The following is an 18,937-nucleotide window of genomic DNA, read 5'->3' on the forward strand; positions in this document are numbered from 1 at the left end:
TTCATCAATTGGATCAAAATATTATATCACAACCCCAATGCATCAGTTAGAACTAATAAACAGACTTCCAACAGGTTTTTTCTTGGAAGAGGAACTAGACAGGGTTGCCCACTCTCCCCCTCTCTTTTTGCAATATTTATCGAGCCTCTAGCTGCAGCAATAAGACAGAATGAGAGTATTAAAGGAATTAAAACCAAACACAGCCATCATAAAATTAGTCTCTATGCAGATGACATATTACTGTTTTTAAGTAATATACATTCTGTAAATGAAACGGCAACAATCATTAATGAATTCTCTTCTATATCAGACTATTCCATTAATTGGAATAAATCTGTTTTATTACCACTGAACAGTAATGCGGAGCAAGGACTCACAATACCAGTTAAAACAGGAAATATCAAATATCTAGGTATTTATTTTTCCCCCAAAATATCAGAACTGGTGCAGCTAAACTACACCCCATTACTGAAAAACATACAGGACGATCTAACACGCTGGACCAACCTGCCTTTGTCCCTTATGGGCAAGGTAGCCACGGTAAAAATGAAAATCTTACCCAAAGTTAATTATCTCTTCTCAATGATTCCCACACAACCGCCATTAAAATGGTTCAAAACATTAGACTCATCCATATCAAGCTTTCTATGGAACAACAAACCTGCAAGAATTAGTCTAAAAACTTTAAAATCTGCAAAAAGCTGTGGAGGATTAGAATTACCTAACTTCCACAATTACTTTCTTGCAAATAGATTACAATATATCTTAAAATGGTTAAAAAATAATCCAGAAACTAACTCATGGTTAGACTTGGAACAGGCGTTATGTGGAAAGATCAACCTGTCAGATCTTCCATTTATTAGCCAAATAGTTAAAAAACAGGATTGTTTCAAAAGTATTAATATAAATGCCACTTTAACAGCCTGGTGGGAATTTCTCAAAATATCAAAATCATCAATTCAACCGTGCAAAATGACACCCATCTGGAACAACCCAGACATCCTCATAAACAAAAAAATTATCCACTTCCCAGCTTGGCAAGCAGGGGGCATAAAACAACTAGAGCACATAATTATTGATAGAAGATTCATAACTCCCCAGGAACTTCAAGACAAACATGGAATATATAACTTCTTGGAATATCAGCAACTTAAATCAATTATTACTAAAAAGTTTAAATACAGAGACAACGATTTAAAGCTACCAGATGTAGTTACCACTCTGATCAATTTCTCAATGAATAAAACTCTCTCCAAAATATACAAACTTTTATGCAATTTAGATAACAATATTTCACTTCCGACAACAAAATGGGATGCGGATTTAAGCATCAGCACAGATGAAAGTTTTTGGTCAGAACTTTGTCTAAACACCTTTAAAATGACAAAAAGTCCAAATCTGCAGCTAATCCATTTCAAAACTCTTCACAGAATTTACTACACTGGACAGAGGATGTTCAAGATGGGTCTCAGTAACTCAGACATTTGTCAGCACTGTGACAGTAATCTACCCGACAATTACATGCATGCACTATGGTTCTGCACGCCTGTCCAGGCTCTCTGGCGGCAGGTATGTGCCGATCTATCAGTCTGGCTTAAGGTTTCAATCACAGCTTCACCGTAACTTTGTGTGCTTGGTGACATGAGTGCCATCGATGTAGAAGGAGGATTAGCATCTATCATTTTCATAACTCTTTGCATTGCTAAAAAAACTATTTTAATAAATTGGAAAAGCAAAAAAAATATAAATATAAGTCAACACAGAAATCTGCTGCTTGATCATATCAGCTTGGAAAAAATGTCAGCCCAAAGTTCAAGTAACTTCGAAAGAATTCGGTCTCTCTGGTCCCTTTGCCTGTGCTGGGGGGGGTCGGCGGGGGGCGCTGCTCGGGGGGGGGGGGGGCCCAGCGGCACTGGATGGGCTTCCCATCTACGCCTGGGGCTGGGATCGGCCCTTCCCTGGCTCTGGGGCGGGACGGGACAACCCTCTTGGGGCCCCCGGTCGCTCTGGGTGTCCTCCGCTTCGGCTGCGGGGTCTGGGGGGGGGGTGGGGTGGGGGGTCTTGTCGGCCCTGACCTGTGGGGGGGCATTCTGGGGGAGGGGGGGGGTCCACTATTGGTACGGGGCAGGGGGGGTTGACGGGTCGGGGTCTCCGCTGAGGCCATCGGCGGTTTCCCCGGCCGGTTGGCTGCCTCGGTCCCGTCGAGGCCTGACCAGAGCTCTTCTAGGGCCGGCGTAGGGGGTGGGGGCCTGGGCTTGCTCCGGGGGGGGACGGCGCTTTCTGGCTCCTCTCTCTCTGTGTGGGGGGGGTGGTGCTGGGCCTGGGGTGTCGGCGCCTCCGGGGGTGGGGCCCCTGGGCTGGGTGGGCCTGGCCCCCTTGCTGGGGGGGGGGCGGGGGACAGCTGTTTGACCACCGGGGGACAGTCTATCAGCTGTCCCCAACTTACCCCCTTCCTCATATAACCTCATAATAGGGTGAGGGGGTGGGGGGCTTAGCCTGCGATGAGCCTTGGGGGGGGGTTTACTAGGCAGTGGCCCCCCTCCTATGGTTGCCGTATGGAGTGGGCCCCCCCTCTTTCGGTTTTATTTGCACCTTAGACATGTAGGGCCCTTGGTAGGGGGGGTGCTTGGACATCACTGCCAGCAAGCAGCGGATGTCCTCCTAGCACCCTACCCGCCAATTTTAACCGCACCTTAGACATTTAGGGCCCCTTGGTGGGGAGGGTGAGGGGACGTCACTGTGAGTAATCAGGAGATGTCCCCTTAGTGCCCTACCCGCCAATTTTAACTGCACCCCCCTTAGTACACACACCCCTCCCCCCTCAATATATACATCCCAACATAAACACACACACATGCACACACACACCATCTCAAACACACATACACGCACACACAATTTGCAAAGAAGGTGGGACCTGGGTCCATCTGTCCCCTGCCTCTTCCCTGGTGGGGGGTGCGGGCCCCCCTTTGCAACGGCGGTCGTGTCCCCGGGGTGCCGGCTTCCTGGGCCCGGCGGTGCTCTCTCCGCGCGGTGGGGGAGTTCACATTACATCTGAGCCGGGGGTGTCTGGTCCCTGGGGGGTGGGTTCTGGTCCTTGCTCCTGAGTGCTGGGCCCCGCCAAATTTCCAACTGTGGCCGAGCCTGGTCGGGCCATATTTATAACACCCCTTGTGGGCCCTCTTTTTTTCCCCGGGGTTCCCCCCTCCTGGGCGAGGGCGGCGGGCCCCCTGCCTCGCTCCTCCCTGGACCAACCGTGGGCCGGGCGGATGGTTGCCTGGAGTGCGGAGCGGGTCTCCCTTGGGGGGTCCTGGCTCGTACCTGGGGTTGGGGCGGGGGGATGCCCGGAACTCCTGGGTGGTGGTGGGGTGCTCGTTTGGGGCTGTGGGCGTCCTTCTCCGGTGGGGCTCTGCGTTGGGTTCTCCCGGCGCGGCGGGGGGGCTGCTCTCCTGGTTGGGCTGGGGCGGCGCTCTCTTTCCCTCCGTGCTTCCCTGGCCTCTGGCTCTGGGGGCCTTGCGGCGGCCCTGCTGGCCCTGGCCTGGGTGGCGGGCTTGGTCGCCCGGGCGGCGGTTGTTCCCTGCCGGTTCCCGTGTGGCGTTGGGGGGATTCCGGCTGCCGCTGCTGCTGCGGTGGGGGTCTTGGGGTGGGGATGGCTGGGCACTCTCCCTCCTTCTTTTCACGTTCCACCATCCATTTTAGAAGAACATAAAACCTCACCTGAGCACTGGTGTTAGCTCACCTTTGCACTAATAGCTTGCATGACTGAATGACTGAAATATTTCACACTAGTTGGTTATCAGGCATAAGTATGCGTGTGAACACTATCTGTTTTGTGTACATGTCGACAGGTGGACATTTTTGCAGCTAGCAGGTGTGTTTATAACATTTGAGTGTGTGTGTGGACAGGCCCCGCCCTTTTTGTACTGCATTTGAACCTTACCATAATGATTAACAACCAGTAAACTTGTTGCTGTATGCTGCTTCATGGTCTTATTCCCCTTCCCCTCCTATTATCACCCCCTACCCCCCCCTCTCTCTAGCGTCCCTCTCTCTTCTTCCCCTCTTTCCTTTTCCGTCCGGTCCAACACCAAAGATTTTCAGACATGATTGAAATTAATAAAGTTTGGCCTCAATTACAAAAGGGGTTTATTCAGACATACCTTTGGTTTGTCAGAAGATTAATAACCCCTCTTGTTAAAGCAAAATATGTCCAACACAAGAGGCCCTCAGCTCTCGTCTGTCTGCCCAGCTGTTGGACAGGACAAGTTAAGAGAAAAAAAAAAAATATAAAAAAAAAAGAATATCTGCTAGGAAACCACTGCTAAAGAAAGGCAACAAGCAGAAGAGACTTGTTTGGACTAAAGAACACAAGGAATGGACATTAGACCAGTGGAAATCTGTGCTTTGGTCTGATGAGTCCAAATTGGAGATTTTTGGTTCCAACCACTGTGTCTTTGAGCGACGCAGAAAAGGTGAACGGATGGACTCTACATGCCTGGTTCCCACCGTGAAGCATGGAGGAGGAGGTGTGATGGTGTGGGGGTGCTTTGCTGGTGACACTGTAGGGGATTTATTCCAAATTGAAGGCATACTGAACCAGCATGGCTACCACGGCATCTTGCAACAGCATGCTGTTCCATCCAGTTTGCGTTTAGTTGGACCATCATTTATTTTTCAACTGGACAATAACCCCAAACATACCTTCAGGCTTTATAAGGGCTAACTGACCAAGAAGGAATGATGGCCAGATGACCTGGCCTCCACAGTCACCGGACCTGAAGCCAATCCAGATGGTTTGGGGTGAGCTGGACCGCAGAGTGAAGGCAAAAGGGCCAACAAGTGCTAAGCATCTCTGGGAACTCCTTCAAAACTGTTGGAAAAACATTTCAGGTGACTACCTCTGGAAGCTCATCAAGAGAATGCCAAGAGTGTGCAAAGCAGTAATCAAAGCAAAAGGTGGCTGCTATGAAGAACCTACAGTATGACATATTTTCAGTTGTTTCACACTTTTTTGTTAATTCACAGTTTTGATGCCTTCAGTGTGAATCTACAATTTTCATAGTCATGAAAATAAAGAAAACTCTTTGAATGAGAAGGTGTGTTCAAACTTTTTGTCTGTACTGTATATAAAGATAATTAAGATTAAAATAGTAGTTTTGAGAATTTCTTGATTCAAATTATGGTGGATCAGGAGCAGACGAAAAAAAATGTTTGAAAAAGCTTGGAGCTATGACCTAGAAACTATAATTGGCCACCTGCTTCCTGTACGGCTCCATTCTGATGCATCTACTTGCAGACAAATAAATCCATGTCCATGTTTGTTTTCCTTGTCTGAGCTGGAATCTTGATCAAAACTGCATGGCTGGATATCACCAATGTTTCTTGCCATTTTTGTTACACTAGTATGGTTGTTAGGTTGGGGGTGTAAGCTAGCAGGAGAGTGTGTAAACAGGAAGTTTGGGCGAACTCACTCACACACACCAACAGTCCTGCCCACAACTCAGAGAGGTATTTTTAATGAACTCATGTCGCTTTGCAGAAGCCATGTTCTAGAAAACAACACAGGTTTTTTTATTTGGGTTAAAAACTGCATAATAATTATTAAAAGACCACTGGGAACACTTTGATAATAGATCAAAACCCTATCAGAGTTGGCCTGTTACACTCTGACCAAAAACTGTGGGAAAGAATATTGATGTTTTTGCCCAACAGTGATCAAAGAAAATGTTTTTCCTACTATTTTTGCACATTTGTCCATGAAATTGTGTGAGTGAAGCTATTGCTGCTGCAATTATACCTTTTTTTAGCCCTGACAAATTCTCCACAGTGATGATAGGAGATGAGGCATGCTTAAATGCCAGACGATGAGGGAGAAAACCTTGTGTAATGCCTTCGTTATTTTTGTTTTGTTAGCCTTTTAGTCCAGACCTAATGCTTAGTTCTTTTCCTGGTGGCCACTGTTCTCACGTCATGTTCTCCTTTCGTCTTTGCAGGTATGATTTGGATTGCAAGAGTGACAATCTCTCCAAACATGTGAGTTTTTTCCTGCACCTTTGGCTGATCCATATTGTTACGTCTGTACAATGATGGCTTGATTAAGGTTGAAACTTGCTGTTCAATGATGAAAGGGAACTGGTTGTCATATAAACCTGCCTGGACTGTTTCAAAAGACCCTTACCTGTTTGACAGTTTTAGTTAGATTGTGACAGTAGATGTAAGATATATGTTATGTGCATTTAGGCCAAACTTAACAAAAGAAGTAACTTATAAGAATTTACAATACAAACAGTAAAAACTAACATTAACATTGACTGTTACTTTTTATATATTTTAAATATTTTTCAAATGTTTTAAATCCATGAACACATAAATAATTTTTAGCATACAGGAACTCTTTGACCGGTGATCAACCTGAATCAGCTGATTCGGATGCAGCTTTGCCCTGAAAAACATGTTGGAATTATATTAATTGCATTAACAGTTAAGGTAGTCTCCTGTGTTGAAGGCTTAAAACTATTGGGATTTCATTGTTTACCAGGTGTGTTTTTGCATGGAGGAGGGAGAGATTTGGTTTCCCCTGGCGTGTAGAATAAAAGAATAGCTGTGGGTGTATCGTAAAATAAATTTGTTTCTTTTCTATTGTTGTTAATAGGTAGTTGGGGCAAAAACCTGGCACCTAAGAGGGCTATAAATGCTTTCAAAGATTAGGTCAGAAAATCTCTTAAAGACCCACAAGGTTTTTGTTCGTTTTTAACATTTTCTTGAACCCCTTTACGATGATTGAGTACTGTATTTACAAAAAAAAAGCTTAAATTTGCATTGCTGAGTATTTCTCTAGTAAAACTGTGATGAATCAGGAGCAGACGGATGTCATTTAATGTGGGAGTAACAAGTAATTTTAACAATTTGATTTAAATAATTTGTGGTTAACGATTCGATTCCTAGTCAGTGTTGGTTCATTTTGAATGATCCGATTCACTGATCTAAAATGGATCCAGGATATATTTAGCGAATACTTCAACCAGTGTGACTCTGAGAGAAATATCTGGTACTGAAAAGTGCTGCAGACCTTTTCCAGATTCCTTGTATTCCTTCAAGATAATCAATTGTAAATGAAATATGTGTACCAACAAACACGTGAACAAGAATGAATATCAAACATCCATTCACATGTTAGTTTCCTAAAGTTCAGTCCACTGTTGTTTTTCCACATCCAAATAATCCAAAGGGAACATTCTTAGAACATTCTAGCACACTGGATGGTCGGAAAATTCAATTTTTTTCCCCCACACATTGGACTGGAATGATGGACTGATTAGATTTTGTTGTTTTCACGTGTGTTGTCAGCTGTTATGGAACTAGTTCATTTTTACGTTTTAGTAAAATAAACCTTCTGTACCTCAATTAAAAGTATTTTTGTTAGCTCGCCTCTACATAAATAGTTTGCGTGATTGAATGAAATATTTCACACTAGTTGGTTTGAAGGCATAAGTGTGCATGTGTGAACACTATTTGCATTGAGTACATGTTGACATTTTTGGAGCCAACAGGTGTGTTTATAACATTTGAGTGTGTGTGTGGACAGGCCCCGCCCTTAAAACTTGTATTACATCTGAACCTCCCTGTAATCAGTATAACGATCCAAAAACTTGCTGCTTTACGCGACTTCATGGTTTTACCCCCCCAATCACGCTCCTATCCCCCACTCTCTAACATCCCTCTCTCTTCTTCCCCCCTTTCCATTTCCGTCCGGTCCGACACAAAAGAGTTTCAAATATGATTAAAATGAATAAAGTTAGGCCTGGATTACAAAAGGGGTTTATTCAGACATACCTCTGGTTTGTCAGAGGATTCATAACCCCTGTTGTTAAAGTAAAATATGTCCAACAAAAGAGGCCTTCAGTTCTCATCTGTTTGCCCAGCTGTTGGACAGGACAAGTTAAAAAAAAAAAAGAAAAAAAAAAAAGTTTTATTTATATATATATATATATATATATATATATATATATATATATATATATATATATATATATATATATATATATATATATATATATATAATTTTTCCAAGATCGATTCAATTCAATTTATTTCTTTTTGAAACGATTTTATAATGGTATTGTTCGCTTCCATTAACATCTTGCCTTAGGCCAGGAGTCCTCAATGCTTTTGTAGGGCCAAATTAAGACCTCAACATTAGACTGGGGGCCAATTTTGGTGGAAAAAAAACAGAAAACAGAAAAAGTTGTTTTTAATAACTTTAATGACCAAGTGTCATTTGTACAGTTAACCTGGCCCTCCAGATGTTTTCCCAGTTGCTGTTGGAGGTTGCTGTCCAGATCCTCTACTCGTCTAGTAATTGTATCATTTGACAGACGTATTTCTTCAAACTTTTTCTTTTGCTCTAAACAATGTCAGCTACTTTCAGCATACATTGGCTTTTCCCCGTCACTTAAGGACTTGCTTTGCCGGGCCATTTCCAAAGCCACAACGTAGCTAGCTTCTGCCACAGCTTCACTGGATCTACCTATTTCTGTTAACATCTGCTGTGCAGCATAGCTTCATTGTTGGAGTTTATTGTTGCGCTCCTTGCCGGTAAATTTGTCATAGTTTTTATGATTTGTAACACAGTGACGATTCATATTGAGCACTGTATTTACCTGCTTGCAAACAAGGCACATGACTTTATGCAGCCCATGAGGTACGACAAAGTAAGCATTTGTCCACTTAGCTTGAAAACGCCTTTTCTCCTCACCAACACAACATTTTTCCTCTAAGGAATCTGCTCTGGCTCTCTTTTATTGAGGTCCACAAAAAAAAATTCTGCGGGCCGCACTTTGAGAACCCCTGCCTTAGACAAATCGACCTGGTAGGATAAATCGATGAAGTCCCGCCCACAACTCAAAGGAGAAATTCTTATGCTGTCAAAAAAAAAGATAAACAAGTTGATGAGATGGAACAAACTGGATATTTTGGAACAACATGCAGACAGAAAAGGTGTACAGTATTCTCCTGCTATATCGCCATTCGTCTTTTGCAGTCTTGCTGTTCCACAGATTTTATTTTGTGCAATTTGTTTTGCTTTTTTTTAATCATTCATCAGTTTTCCATATTTCCATTACCCTGCAATCGTGATCAGATCTTTGCTTTCGTTTTATAATCCTGTACATATTTTTCTATGAAGGTTTGAACTTTGAGAGTTTAAACAAGAGAGAAAACCGTGAAAATGTTCTGTCCGAGGAAAGTGTAGAGAGTGTGTAGTGAGGAGTTTTACTGCCTTCCAACATCTGTAGTCATACTTTGTAGAACACTGTAAATAAAAGCCGAATGGATAAAAATCAAACGATTTGCAAGGTAGAAATAATGCTGACAGATGAGGAGGATTTGATGGGAACTCTTGGAACTCTGGACAGAAAGGTAACTTTCCTTGAAAATCCTACATCAGAGTTGAGAGTTATGATGTTGCGGCTCATCCCACTCTTTTTTCTTTGTAAAGATGACAGAGCAAAAGCCGGCTGGAACTGTGAATGCTGTTAACCTCAAAAACCAAAATGACATAGCTAAGCAAGCAAAGAAACTTAAAGGGAGAAGAGTTACCTGAAGAGAAGAGCACTGACACGCGCAGATTCTGAAAAAAAAGAACATTAAACAACCACAAACTGTAATGTCATGAACAGATTATCTGAAGATGAACAAGATTTTATGATCAAAGAGCCTAAAAACTTTGACAAGTATAAAGGAGTAAACTATAACATACCGGGATCAGATATTGATTATTTGTCTGACACAATGCAGAGGACGGTTGCTTTGCATCAATTTCTGATAATGTCCACTTCAAAGGCCATTATGCCCATTATACCAGGCTCACTTACAAAAGAAATACATTTTTCCATCAATTTTTAGCACTTCATCCTTGTTATTTTTATCGCTTTTTCACAAAAACTGGACTATTTGATAAGTTGTCATGGGATGGTGATTGGACCTCAAAGCCTCAAATGTGTTCAACAGATTTGTGTTCCTGCTGACCAAGTTTGAAGGCTCGTGTCCTGCATTAGAGGGTAAAAAAAATAAACATGAATAAACTAGAGGGACCTTTCTTAGTATTGCCTCAATGAAAATAAGAAAAATAGTAAGTTCTGGAGGTCGAGCAGGCTGGTCCCCCATTCCGCAGCAGGTCTCTGTCTGTCAGCACAGGGATCGGGATCGATCCAGCTTCATCTGCCCTGAGACAGACTGTCCCGCCGATTTAGTTCAGAAAGGTAACAAATCACACCAGTTGCTCAAATCGTGCCGCAGTACCTCAGATGGCATCTGTACCATTGACTTAACATTGAAGTGGCCGCCTCTGCCGCGTGAATGGCGTTCAGTGTGAATGCAGCTTAACTGTAACCCCAATCCTAAACTTAACACTTCCTCTGTCCGTGAAGCCAATAAAAGTTCAACACCTGGACCACGTGTTCAGAAAATGATGTACAAATAGTCACTTTCTTTCTGACATTTCATTTTATTTGCTTTGCAAGCGAATTCAACAATTGTCACCGTTTTTGAGACTGTCAGTCGGTGTCGTTTGTGCCCCCCATGATCCAGATGAACTCATACAAGATGCATCTTGCAAAAAGGGGAGATCGATGGCGGGGGTACGCCCATGTAGAGGAGATTTAGGCAACAGAGGCTTCAGATAAACATGTAATATGGCTTTTTAAAACATTTAGTTTATGGGATTTTGGTTAAAAACGGCACAATTAAAACTCCACTGGGAACATTTTTATTTAAAAAAGCAAAATTGTCATACTCAGAATTGAGTATTTTCCTGGACCATGGTATAAACATAATTATTATGAAAACTTCCACAGCTGCACTGGAATGGAAGACGATTCTCTTTTAAATGCAAATCCTGTTTCAGAAACTTGGCATCGAGAGAACGTCTGATGCAGACCTGGAAGGATATCCTTATTTCACAAAATGAGCACGGACAAAAAATGATTAAAAAAAAAGAAAACTGTCAAAGTCTTCTGACAACTGTATTGCCCCCTTGACATGTGGCGTCCACATCACAGGACATCACATTGTGGGTTCTATTACCACTGTAGTTAACTCTGGTTACATGGGGCCCTGTGACTATGAAATAAAAAAAGCATATCAAACAAGAGCTCGGGTCTCAAGAAGTTAACCAGCACCAAGGCTCGTCTGCAAATGAATCAAATCAAAAACCCACTTTCTGGCTGACTAAATTGCTCTCTCTGACCAAGTTTGAAGGCTCGTGTCAGGCATTAAACACAGAGGGAATATTGCTCTTTTGGTTCATTCCTGAGATCAGAGATTCCTATTTCCTTAAAAAAAAAAAAGTCTAAAGGATGAAGCAACCCAGTGTGAAAGCATCCTCACTCCTTAGACAGGATAAATGGAGCCAAAGGCCACTGATTTATACCCCAACTTTAAGGTGACCGGGACAAACTGTATAGCAGCATGAAAAAAAATTAGTTTTGGAGGGTTGTTTTATTGAAAACATCTTTTTTATGTCCTAAATCTTTTACCTCTGTCAGGTTGTGTTGGCATGTTGGAGCCGGTTTAGCTCGTGCTGGTTTGCAGCACCTTCCATCCTTGAAACCAGGGTTCGAATCTGGGCTGCTCCCTGTTCCCTTCTCTACTTCTGTGCCGGTCCCAAGCCTGGTTGCTTTGAGAAGGTTGCGTCAGGAAGGGCATCCGGCGTAAAACATTGCCAAGTTTACCATGTGACTTGTTCGCTGTGGCGACCCCTGATGGGAAAAGAGGAAGAAGAAGGTTGTGTTGGCATGTTGTGACAGCTAAGCTGAGGCTAGAAAGACCTGATGTTTTTCAAAGCAAAGGGCGTTTAACTGTTTACATTTTATCCTGCTAGGTGTCTGCAGTATGGAAGCATTTGAGTAGCATTAGTAAAAATAAAAGTCAATACTAGAAATGCTTTTTCATTTTCAAAAGGATGCAGCATTTGTTGATTTAAAATTAAAAAGAAAAAGCAATCCGCCAAACCGCTTTTTCTTTTTATTCTTTTGTCACTTAATTAAAATGATAAAGAAAATGGTATTTGACATTTCATTTTCAAAAAGTTCTCTGGTAAATGTGCAGCAAAATTCAATTACAAATATCTAATTTGAAAATTAAAATGGATTAACAGCTTGATTTTGAAAAGGAAAAAGTTTTTCTGGTATTGACTTTTATTTTTAATTATGCTACGCAAATGCTTCCATACTGCAGAGCTTCAACACACGGGAAGGGAAGGCAAGGCTGGAACCAAACCTGCGTTTTTCTGATGAGAGGCTGACTGCCACCTCTTCACCACGGGTGTGGAAGAACTATGACAGGAAATATCACAGTTCACATCAGTTCTTCTCCACTTTCATTTTTAGACCGAACGTTTCCCCTCTTCTTCTTCTTCTTCCTTCTGGTGGGAGCAGAGGGTTAGATGTTTGTCAGAGTTGAAATATTATATGTCATATGTTCTTTTTCATTTTTGACATTTACCCGCAAGCAAATCCTTTTTGGTTTAGCCAACTGCACAATAATGTTTGCTGAATTTTAAATGTTTGAAAATCATCACATTAGGTTATGACTTTAAAAATAAAATGGTTTCAGTTGTATATTCTCAATAGCATTTTTTAGACTATTCAAATTGTGTAATTACACTTATCGTACTTGCTGAAGTTACTCAATGCTAACATACCAGCCTGCATTTTACTGTGTTTTGGTGCCATCCTTAACATTCACTTGTAACAGAAGGCTCAGTAGCCCTCTGCTCCAGTTCTGTCTCCTCCCAGTTCCACCTCAACACCCATGCTCATTCTCCCTGCCAACTGCTGGCGGATTTCTTTTTCTCAGCCTCAATTCCCAGCATGCCTGCAGCCTTCCACTGTGAGTGCTGGGCAGTGTGAGCGCAGAAACGCACTGTAAGCACGAGGGCTGATGGCACTTGGATGCACGCTGTCATCTCTGTGAATGTGTTGTGCTGAAGATGAGGCATACGCTGACAGCTCCATTGTCCAGGCTGCGTCTACCTCAGTTGCGTGATTATAAATAACAGGAAAAGAGCAAAGGGTTGGAGAAGCATGTCAGAACTCTGTTATTGTTTGCAACCCCAGAGGCAACCTTTGAGGATCCCTGCCTTTTTCCATCGCAACAGATGTTTTCCCTGCAGCATATGGTTCACATACCTTTGTTCTGCTATATAGCTGGAAGTGAACAAGAAAGATGAGGCATATGGCAGAAAAATATCAAAGATTCATTTAATGTTGATTTTCTTTTTTGCAGTTTTCAGAGCTGTTCTATCGTTAATTCAACGACATATTTAAAAAAAATTAACTAATTTAATCCAATCTTCAGAAAAGTGATATGTAAAATGTTTAATGCTGAAATTGTCACTTTTGTTTTAAACCTTTTGATGGCTTCATTAATAGCTGATTGACTTCTAGCAATCAATTTAGATGGCAGATACTTGTAGTATCTTCGATAAAGTTATTGGAATTTATTAACTAAAAAAACAGTTTCAGGCTAACTCAGAAATTCTAGAAGGACCTGAAAAATCAAAAAATCAATAAAAATAATGTATGGAATACATTATTAATAATGTATTAATGTAATAATGTAATACATTCGTTGTTTTACCATTTATCTTAAAATATGTGTTTGCAATTCTGTTTTATTTTTTATAACTGATCATCTGACCACTGTTTAAAGTTTTTTTTGGAACTGCTTGAATTTGATATTTGTACAAATCAAACTTCTGTTCTCCATTTCTGTACTTGATGTAATCTGGGGGTACCAAATGTTGCAGTTCCACCAAAGACCACTGGAGGCAGGTTGCTATACGCCAGAATATGTAATTGACTCCCATAGTAAAAAGTCAGATTTTTAAACCAACAATATACGTTTAGTGTTAAAGTCCCACCATGATCTATTGTATAAGTGTTCCCAGTGATCTTTTAATTTAATTTGACAGTTTTTAGCAAAAATAAAACAACTTGTGTTGTTTTCTAGGACATAGTTTCTGCAGAGCGGCAGGGGTTCATCAGAAACTCGACACCGAGTTGTGTGTGTGTGTGTGGGGGGGGGAGTGGGGGACTGTTGCTGCAGAATTAAGCCCCCGCTGATATCCCATCATCCCTTGGTTACAAACTCTCCCACTAGCTCAGAGCCCCTCACATCCCCAACCCAACATTAGCGGTGCAACAAAAATGGGATCAGTTATGGAGCTATCTAGTGGTACGGTTTTGATCCAGATTCCAGCTCAGACGAGGAAAATAAAGACGTACATTGATCTACTTGTCAACAAGTGGATGTATCAGAATAGAGCAGAACTGGGAGACTTTGAACCCTGCCATTGCGCAACAGTAGCTGAGTCCAAAAGGGATTCAAGGAGACGTAATAGCTAAGCTCCAAACCCTAAAGTGAACATCTCTCAAGTCAAATTTTGGTTATAAATGACACAAGAAGCGGAGCACTGGACTGATCTCAAGTGAATAGCTTATGGAGGTTCATTTAAATAGTCACCTCCCTGATTTTTGTAAAGCTGCTTTGAAGGCCTGGATGCAACAGCCACAAAGATGAAAGTTGGAGGTTTTCAGGCGCTGATTTGTCATTGCCTCATTCGCAAAATCATTCTGATCTTCTGAGCCAAGTCATGTCGACCATCTGCTTTGGCTTTCTGAAGGTGTGAAAGCATTACGAATATGTTGACAGCCAAAGGCAAGACGAAGAGTTTTTGTCGTTTCTTTTTGCCATGGGACCTTAACTGTGAGAGAATTCTGTCTGCACACACAAAAGCTGTTTGGGACAGCTGTCTGTGTAGAGTTCATCTCGATTTTTAAACCTATTCACAGACGTGTATGAAGGTTCAGACTTCGATGCACAATATTGAATACACAATCTGGTCAGGGGAGCTTAGGAATGAGCGCACAAAGTACAGTATACTTCCTCAACCAAATGTGATTCGCGTGGCAGGCGCATCGCGTTTAAATGTTAATGTCCCGCTCAGAGTGGATCTTTCAGTCAATGTACAGATTTTCTGCAGTGCAAATTGAGTGTGTGGTGCAGGGTTTTTCCAGGCGACAAGGCAACACGGTCTTAGTGAAAATTCTGATGTGTACCAAATCACACTAGTTCAATATCTGTACTTTGCAGAAAATTTGGGATCGTGTCAACCAATCAGTAACTCAGCTTTGGCCCGTGACATTCTGTTGATGTAATTAGCTTGTGGAGCCAAAATCAATGTTGAGGAGATCGTGATTGTTTTCAGCCAGAGCTTTATACATTTCTATATGTATATATTTTTTTTTCATTGAGACATTAGTATTCTTTTTATTATTGTAATTTTTTACCTCCTTGGACTAAAGCGGGGCAGCATGTTGTCAAACTGGGTCACAGAGAGACAGAAGTACCGCTGAAAGCGCCCGTCATTCAGATGTGGCTCCAACAGTTAATGGTTAATCTTACCGTACCGGTAGAGTCTCGGAATGATCTCATGAACCCAAACATGGAGACATGATCACAGATGCTTTTGTAAAGTTCTTCAAAATAAATAAACTTGATATCTTAATATTATTCCATGCATTTTCAATGAGATCAGTTCTTCCATGTTACGATGACCCCCAAAACTTTTGACTACTTCCACATGCAGCAGGAGAGACAGGTTATGACCACATTTTTTGAAAAGTGTCCAGCAGCAAATTCTAAACAGAGACAGAGAACCCAAATTTGATGCATGAATTGTGTACCATGTGAAAGTGGCATTAGCCCTCTTCCCTTTTGAAACTGACACCTCTGTTGTTGTTAGCTCACAGGGAACGGAACAACCTAAAGTCATTTATGATGTGGCATATGATTTTACTTCTTTTTCCAGTTTAGCTTAAAATGAACTCCAAGTGCATTTATATGTTTCTGTTTATCTGTAATGTATGTACACTTTCTGCCCCTGCTGCTTTGTTGACCCTTGTGCTATCTTAGATGACCCCACCCTTAAGGCCCGTACACACCGGGACGAATTTCGCCCGCGATATTCGCCGATGTTTAACGCCTCGTGACTAAACAAAGGGCACCAATGTGAGTGTGCACACCGACGCGAAAAAACGCCACGCGTCAAAGCGTCACTTTTTAAAAAACGCCTCGGGTTCGTTTTTTTGGTTTGACGCGCCGCGTCGAAAACTATACGACCAATGAGAATGGCGCTTTTGCACACGTGTCTGGAGCTTCTGAAGTTACAGTAAAACACAACTTGGGGGCGCTCAAACACAAAACTGCCTTGCTGAGCACACATACCAGCGAAGAAGATAGACGCCATCTAGCATCTACACTGCCGTGAAGAAATAATGACGGACATTCTAAAATATCCCCGAACCAAGCACCAGTTGGAGCTACTGGTGCTTGAAATATTCATGTTTTCTTTGTATGATTCTGACAAGCGCGTAAATACTTGCTCTCTTCCTCTGAGTGAAAAGCGACTTTAAGAAGCGTAAAGTTGCGCAGCGCCACCTTGTGTACAGGAGTATTTCTGTTTTACATTAAGCGCCATCTAATGTCAGGGAATGAAATTGCATGTTCACTCGGCTCATCATCAGCGAAAATCGCCTGGGTGTGAACACAAAAAACGTGGCGAAAAACGCTGGCGAATAACGCCTGGCGAATATTAGTCCCGGTGTGTACGGGCCTTTACTTTGACGCGTTCTCCCTACCATGACAAAGGTGGATAAAGGTGGAAAGATTTCATGTAATCCATGGACACCAGTGAAGATCACAAATCATTGAAGAAAAAAGGTTTAGAGGACTGTCTAGTGGGTCTAGATGACCCAACTCCCAATATTAAAGTGCCTAGGATAGCACAAGGGTTAATCTGTATCCTGGCTGTCTGACACACTAAACCAACCACCGCCTTGTTTGGCCTGAATGACAACCAAAATTGTAGTGAAAAAAAGAAAGGGGGGATAAGACATCTTGGAAAGACGAAGAAAAATAAGAAAAAGGCCCCTCTTCAATTTCCTTTAGTCCACAGTGACTGCTCAGGTTATCATTATGTGACAGACAGTATCAAATCACCAAAACTGACAGTTTGAATAAAGAAAAAATGTTCCTTTTAATATTGTCTAAACAATAATTGAAGCCTTAAGTCAAACGGCAGCTTTCAACTGCTTGTTTCAGTCTCTGAGTAACTTTTGGCAACAGGACAAAAATGAAAGAAGGACATCTCTGGGAATGTTGCTGTAGGCTGTTTCTGCTTCACATTGGTGAAGATGGGACGGTTAACCTCATGTGACAAGTGAATAAATATGTAGAGCATTATAATTAATGTTTTTCTCTGCAACTCATGGCCATGCTTTTCATGTTTCCCCCATGTAGGATTTCTTGGGCCAGGCTTTCTGTACATTGGGTGAAATAGTTGGGTCCCTGGGAAGTCGCTTGGAAAAACCTTTGATGTAAGTAGCACAACACAGCATGTACCAACCAACAAGCAAATACACTCCCAAAAAAATGTCCTCTGCTATTTCAAGCACAATCTCCTAATTGAAAAGGCTTGTATTGCAATACTCAAAGAGCTGTTTTCATTAGGGGCTCAAAAAGCTCTTTGGACTCATCTCGAGCGCTTACATCCTGTTTTACAGACATTGTGAAATGAAAATCAACGTCATTTTTTTTTTTACATCACTTGCAACTGTTTGTCTTTGATGTCAAGCAAAACAGGGGCGTAAAAAATGGGCCAAGATCTTGATGAAAGCGTTCCCAGTCTCCATCAGCAAAATGAGATGAATAGATAAACAGCGACGGGCCTAATGAAACGCTGTAAACATGGTGTGATGGTAAACAGCGTGTAGTCATGAGGGACAGTTCCCAGGGCGAGGTCGGTGGTGAGCTCCCAGCGTGTTTCCTGGAGAAGCATAAACTGAGCCGGTGCCTAAAGAAATAATCAGAGACATTTTGAAATAATTAAATGTCTGATTTTTGTCTCGGTTGCTGATTAGTGCTACAAAATCGTGATTAAAACTGTAGATGGTTCATGGCAAATGTCCCACTGGGAGCTCAGCGAGACGTTTGATTTAGCTCTGGAAAATCCTGCGGTGCACTGACTTGTCATATAAAGTCCATCTGAGAAAACATCCAGAACCCTCTTTTGGATGAAATTGACTAAAAGATATTACAAAGTCTTTTCTGTAAACATGAAACTGGTTTGCAGTTTACTTTTTTGCAATCCTCAAGCAGGAAATGCTTCTGAACGTTTTTTGTGGCGGTGGGAAATTGCATTCGATTTAACTTTGATCTTTATTCTTTGTAAATATATGTATTAGCAAGCATTACTATTTTTTCACAGCCTATATATACTAGTTTGCAACAACTAAAGGGCTGAAGCAAAATTTATATTGTATTTTCAAGACTATAGGGCGCACTGGAACATATAGAAATAACTGGTCCATTTTCAATCTTATGTTATATTTAAGGCGCACTAAACTATAAGGCAGGGGTGTCAAACTCATTATCACCGAGGGCCACATCAGCATAGTGGTTGTCCTCAAAGCGCCAGATATAACTTATACATGGAACTAAATGTAATAAATGTGACTACTCCTTAATATTAAATAACTTATTTTTTACTTTATTTATATGTTTGCTTGTTACTCTAGCATAAATCCTGTTAAATTGTGTCAGCTTATTAAAACCCACATAACTCCAGTAATGACGGATCAAACTGTACAAGTGAATAAAGAAAAATAACATCAAACTGAGCTAGAAAGAACATGTATTATAGTGTAACATTTTACAAAAAAGGCTGCGCACAGCCGTGCATCCAACTGATGGTTTAATTGATGAAAACAATTTGTCTGCACAAACACACATAAGACCTGCAAACATTGAATAATTACAACAGCTACACATAAATAATATGTAATAGACTAAAAAAAAAATATTTTAAGAAATTAAA

General features: G+C 41.6%; 1 protein-coding gene across 1 annotated transcript in view; it reads left to right on the forward strand.

Moving 5' to 3' along the window:
* LOC101173626 (copine-8) overlaps positions 1–18,937 on the forward strand; it is a 123,544-nt gene that overhangs the window by 54,078 nt on the left and 50,529 nt on the right. The window contains exons 5-6 of the mRNA XM_023955579.2: positions 5,994–6,033; positions 17,362–17,438. Coding sequence (XP_023811347.1) covers positions 5,994–6,033; positions 17,362–17,438 — 117 coding nt within the window. The remainder of the gene's footprint in view (positions 1–5,993; positions 6,034–17,361; positions 17,439–18,937) is intronic.

Source organism: Oryzias latipes, chromosome 6 (assembly GCF_053564925.1).
Source record: "Oryzias latipes strain Hd-rR chromosome 6, Olatipes_Hd-rR_3.1".
In the NCBI taxonomy this organism is placed as follows: Eukaryota; Metazoa; Chordata; class Actinopteri; order Beloniformes; family Adrianichthyidae; genus Oryzias; species Oryzias latipes.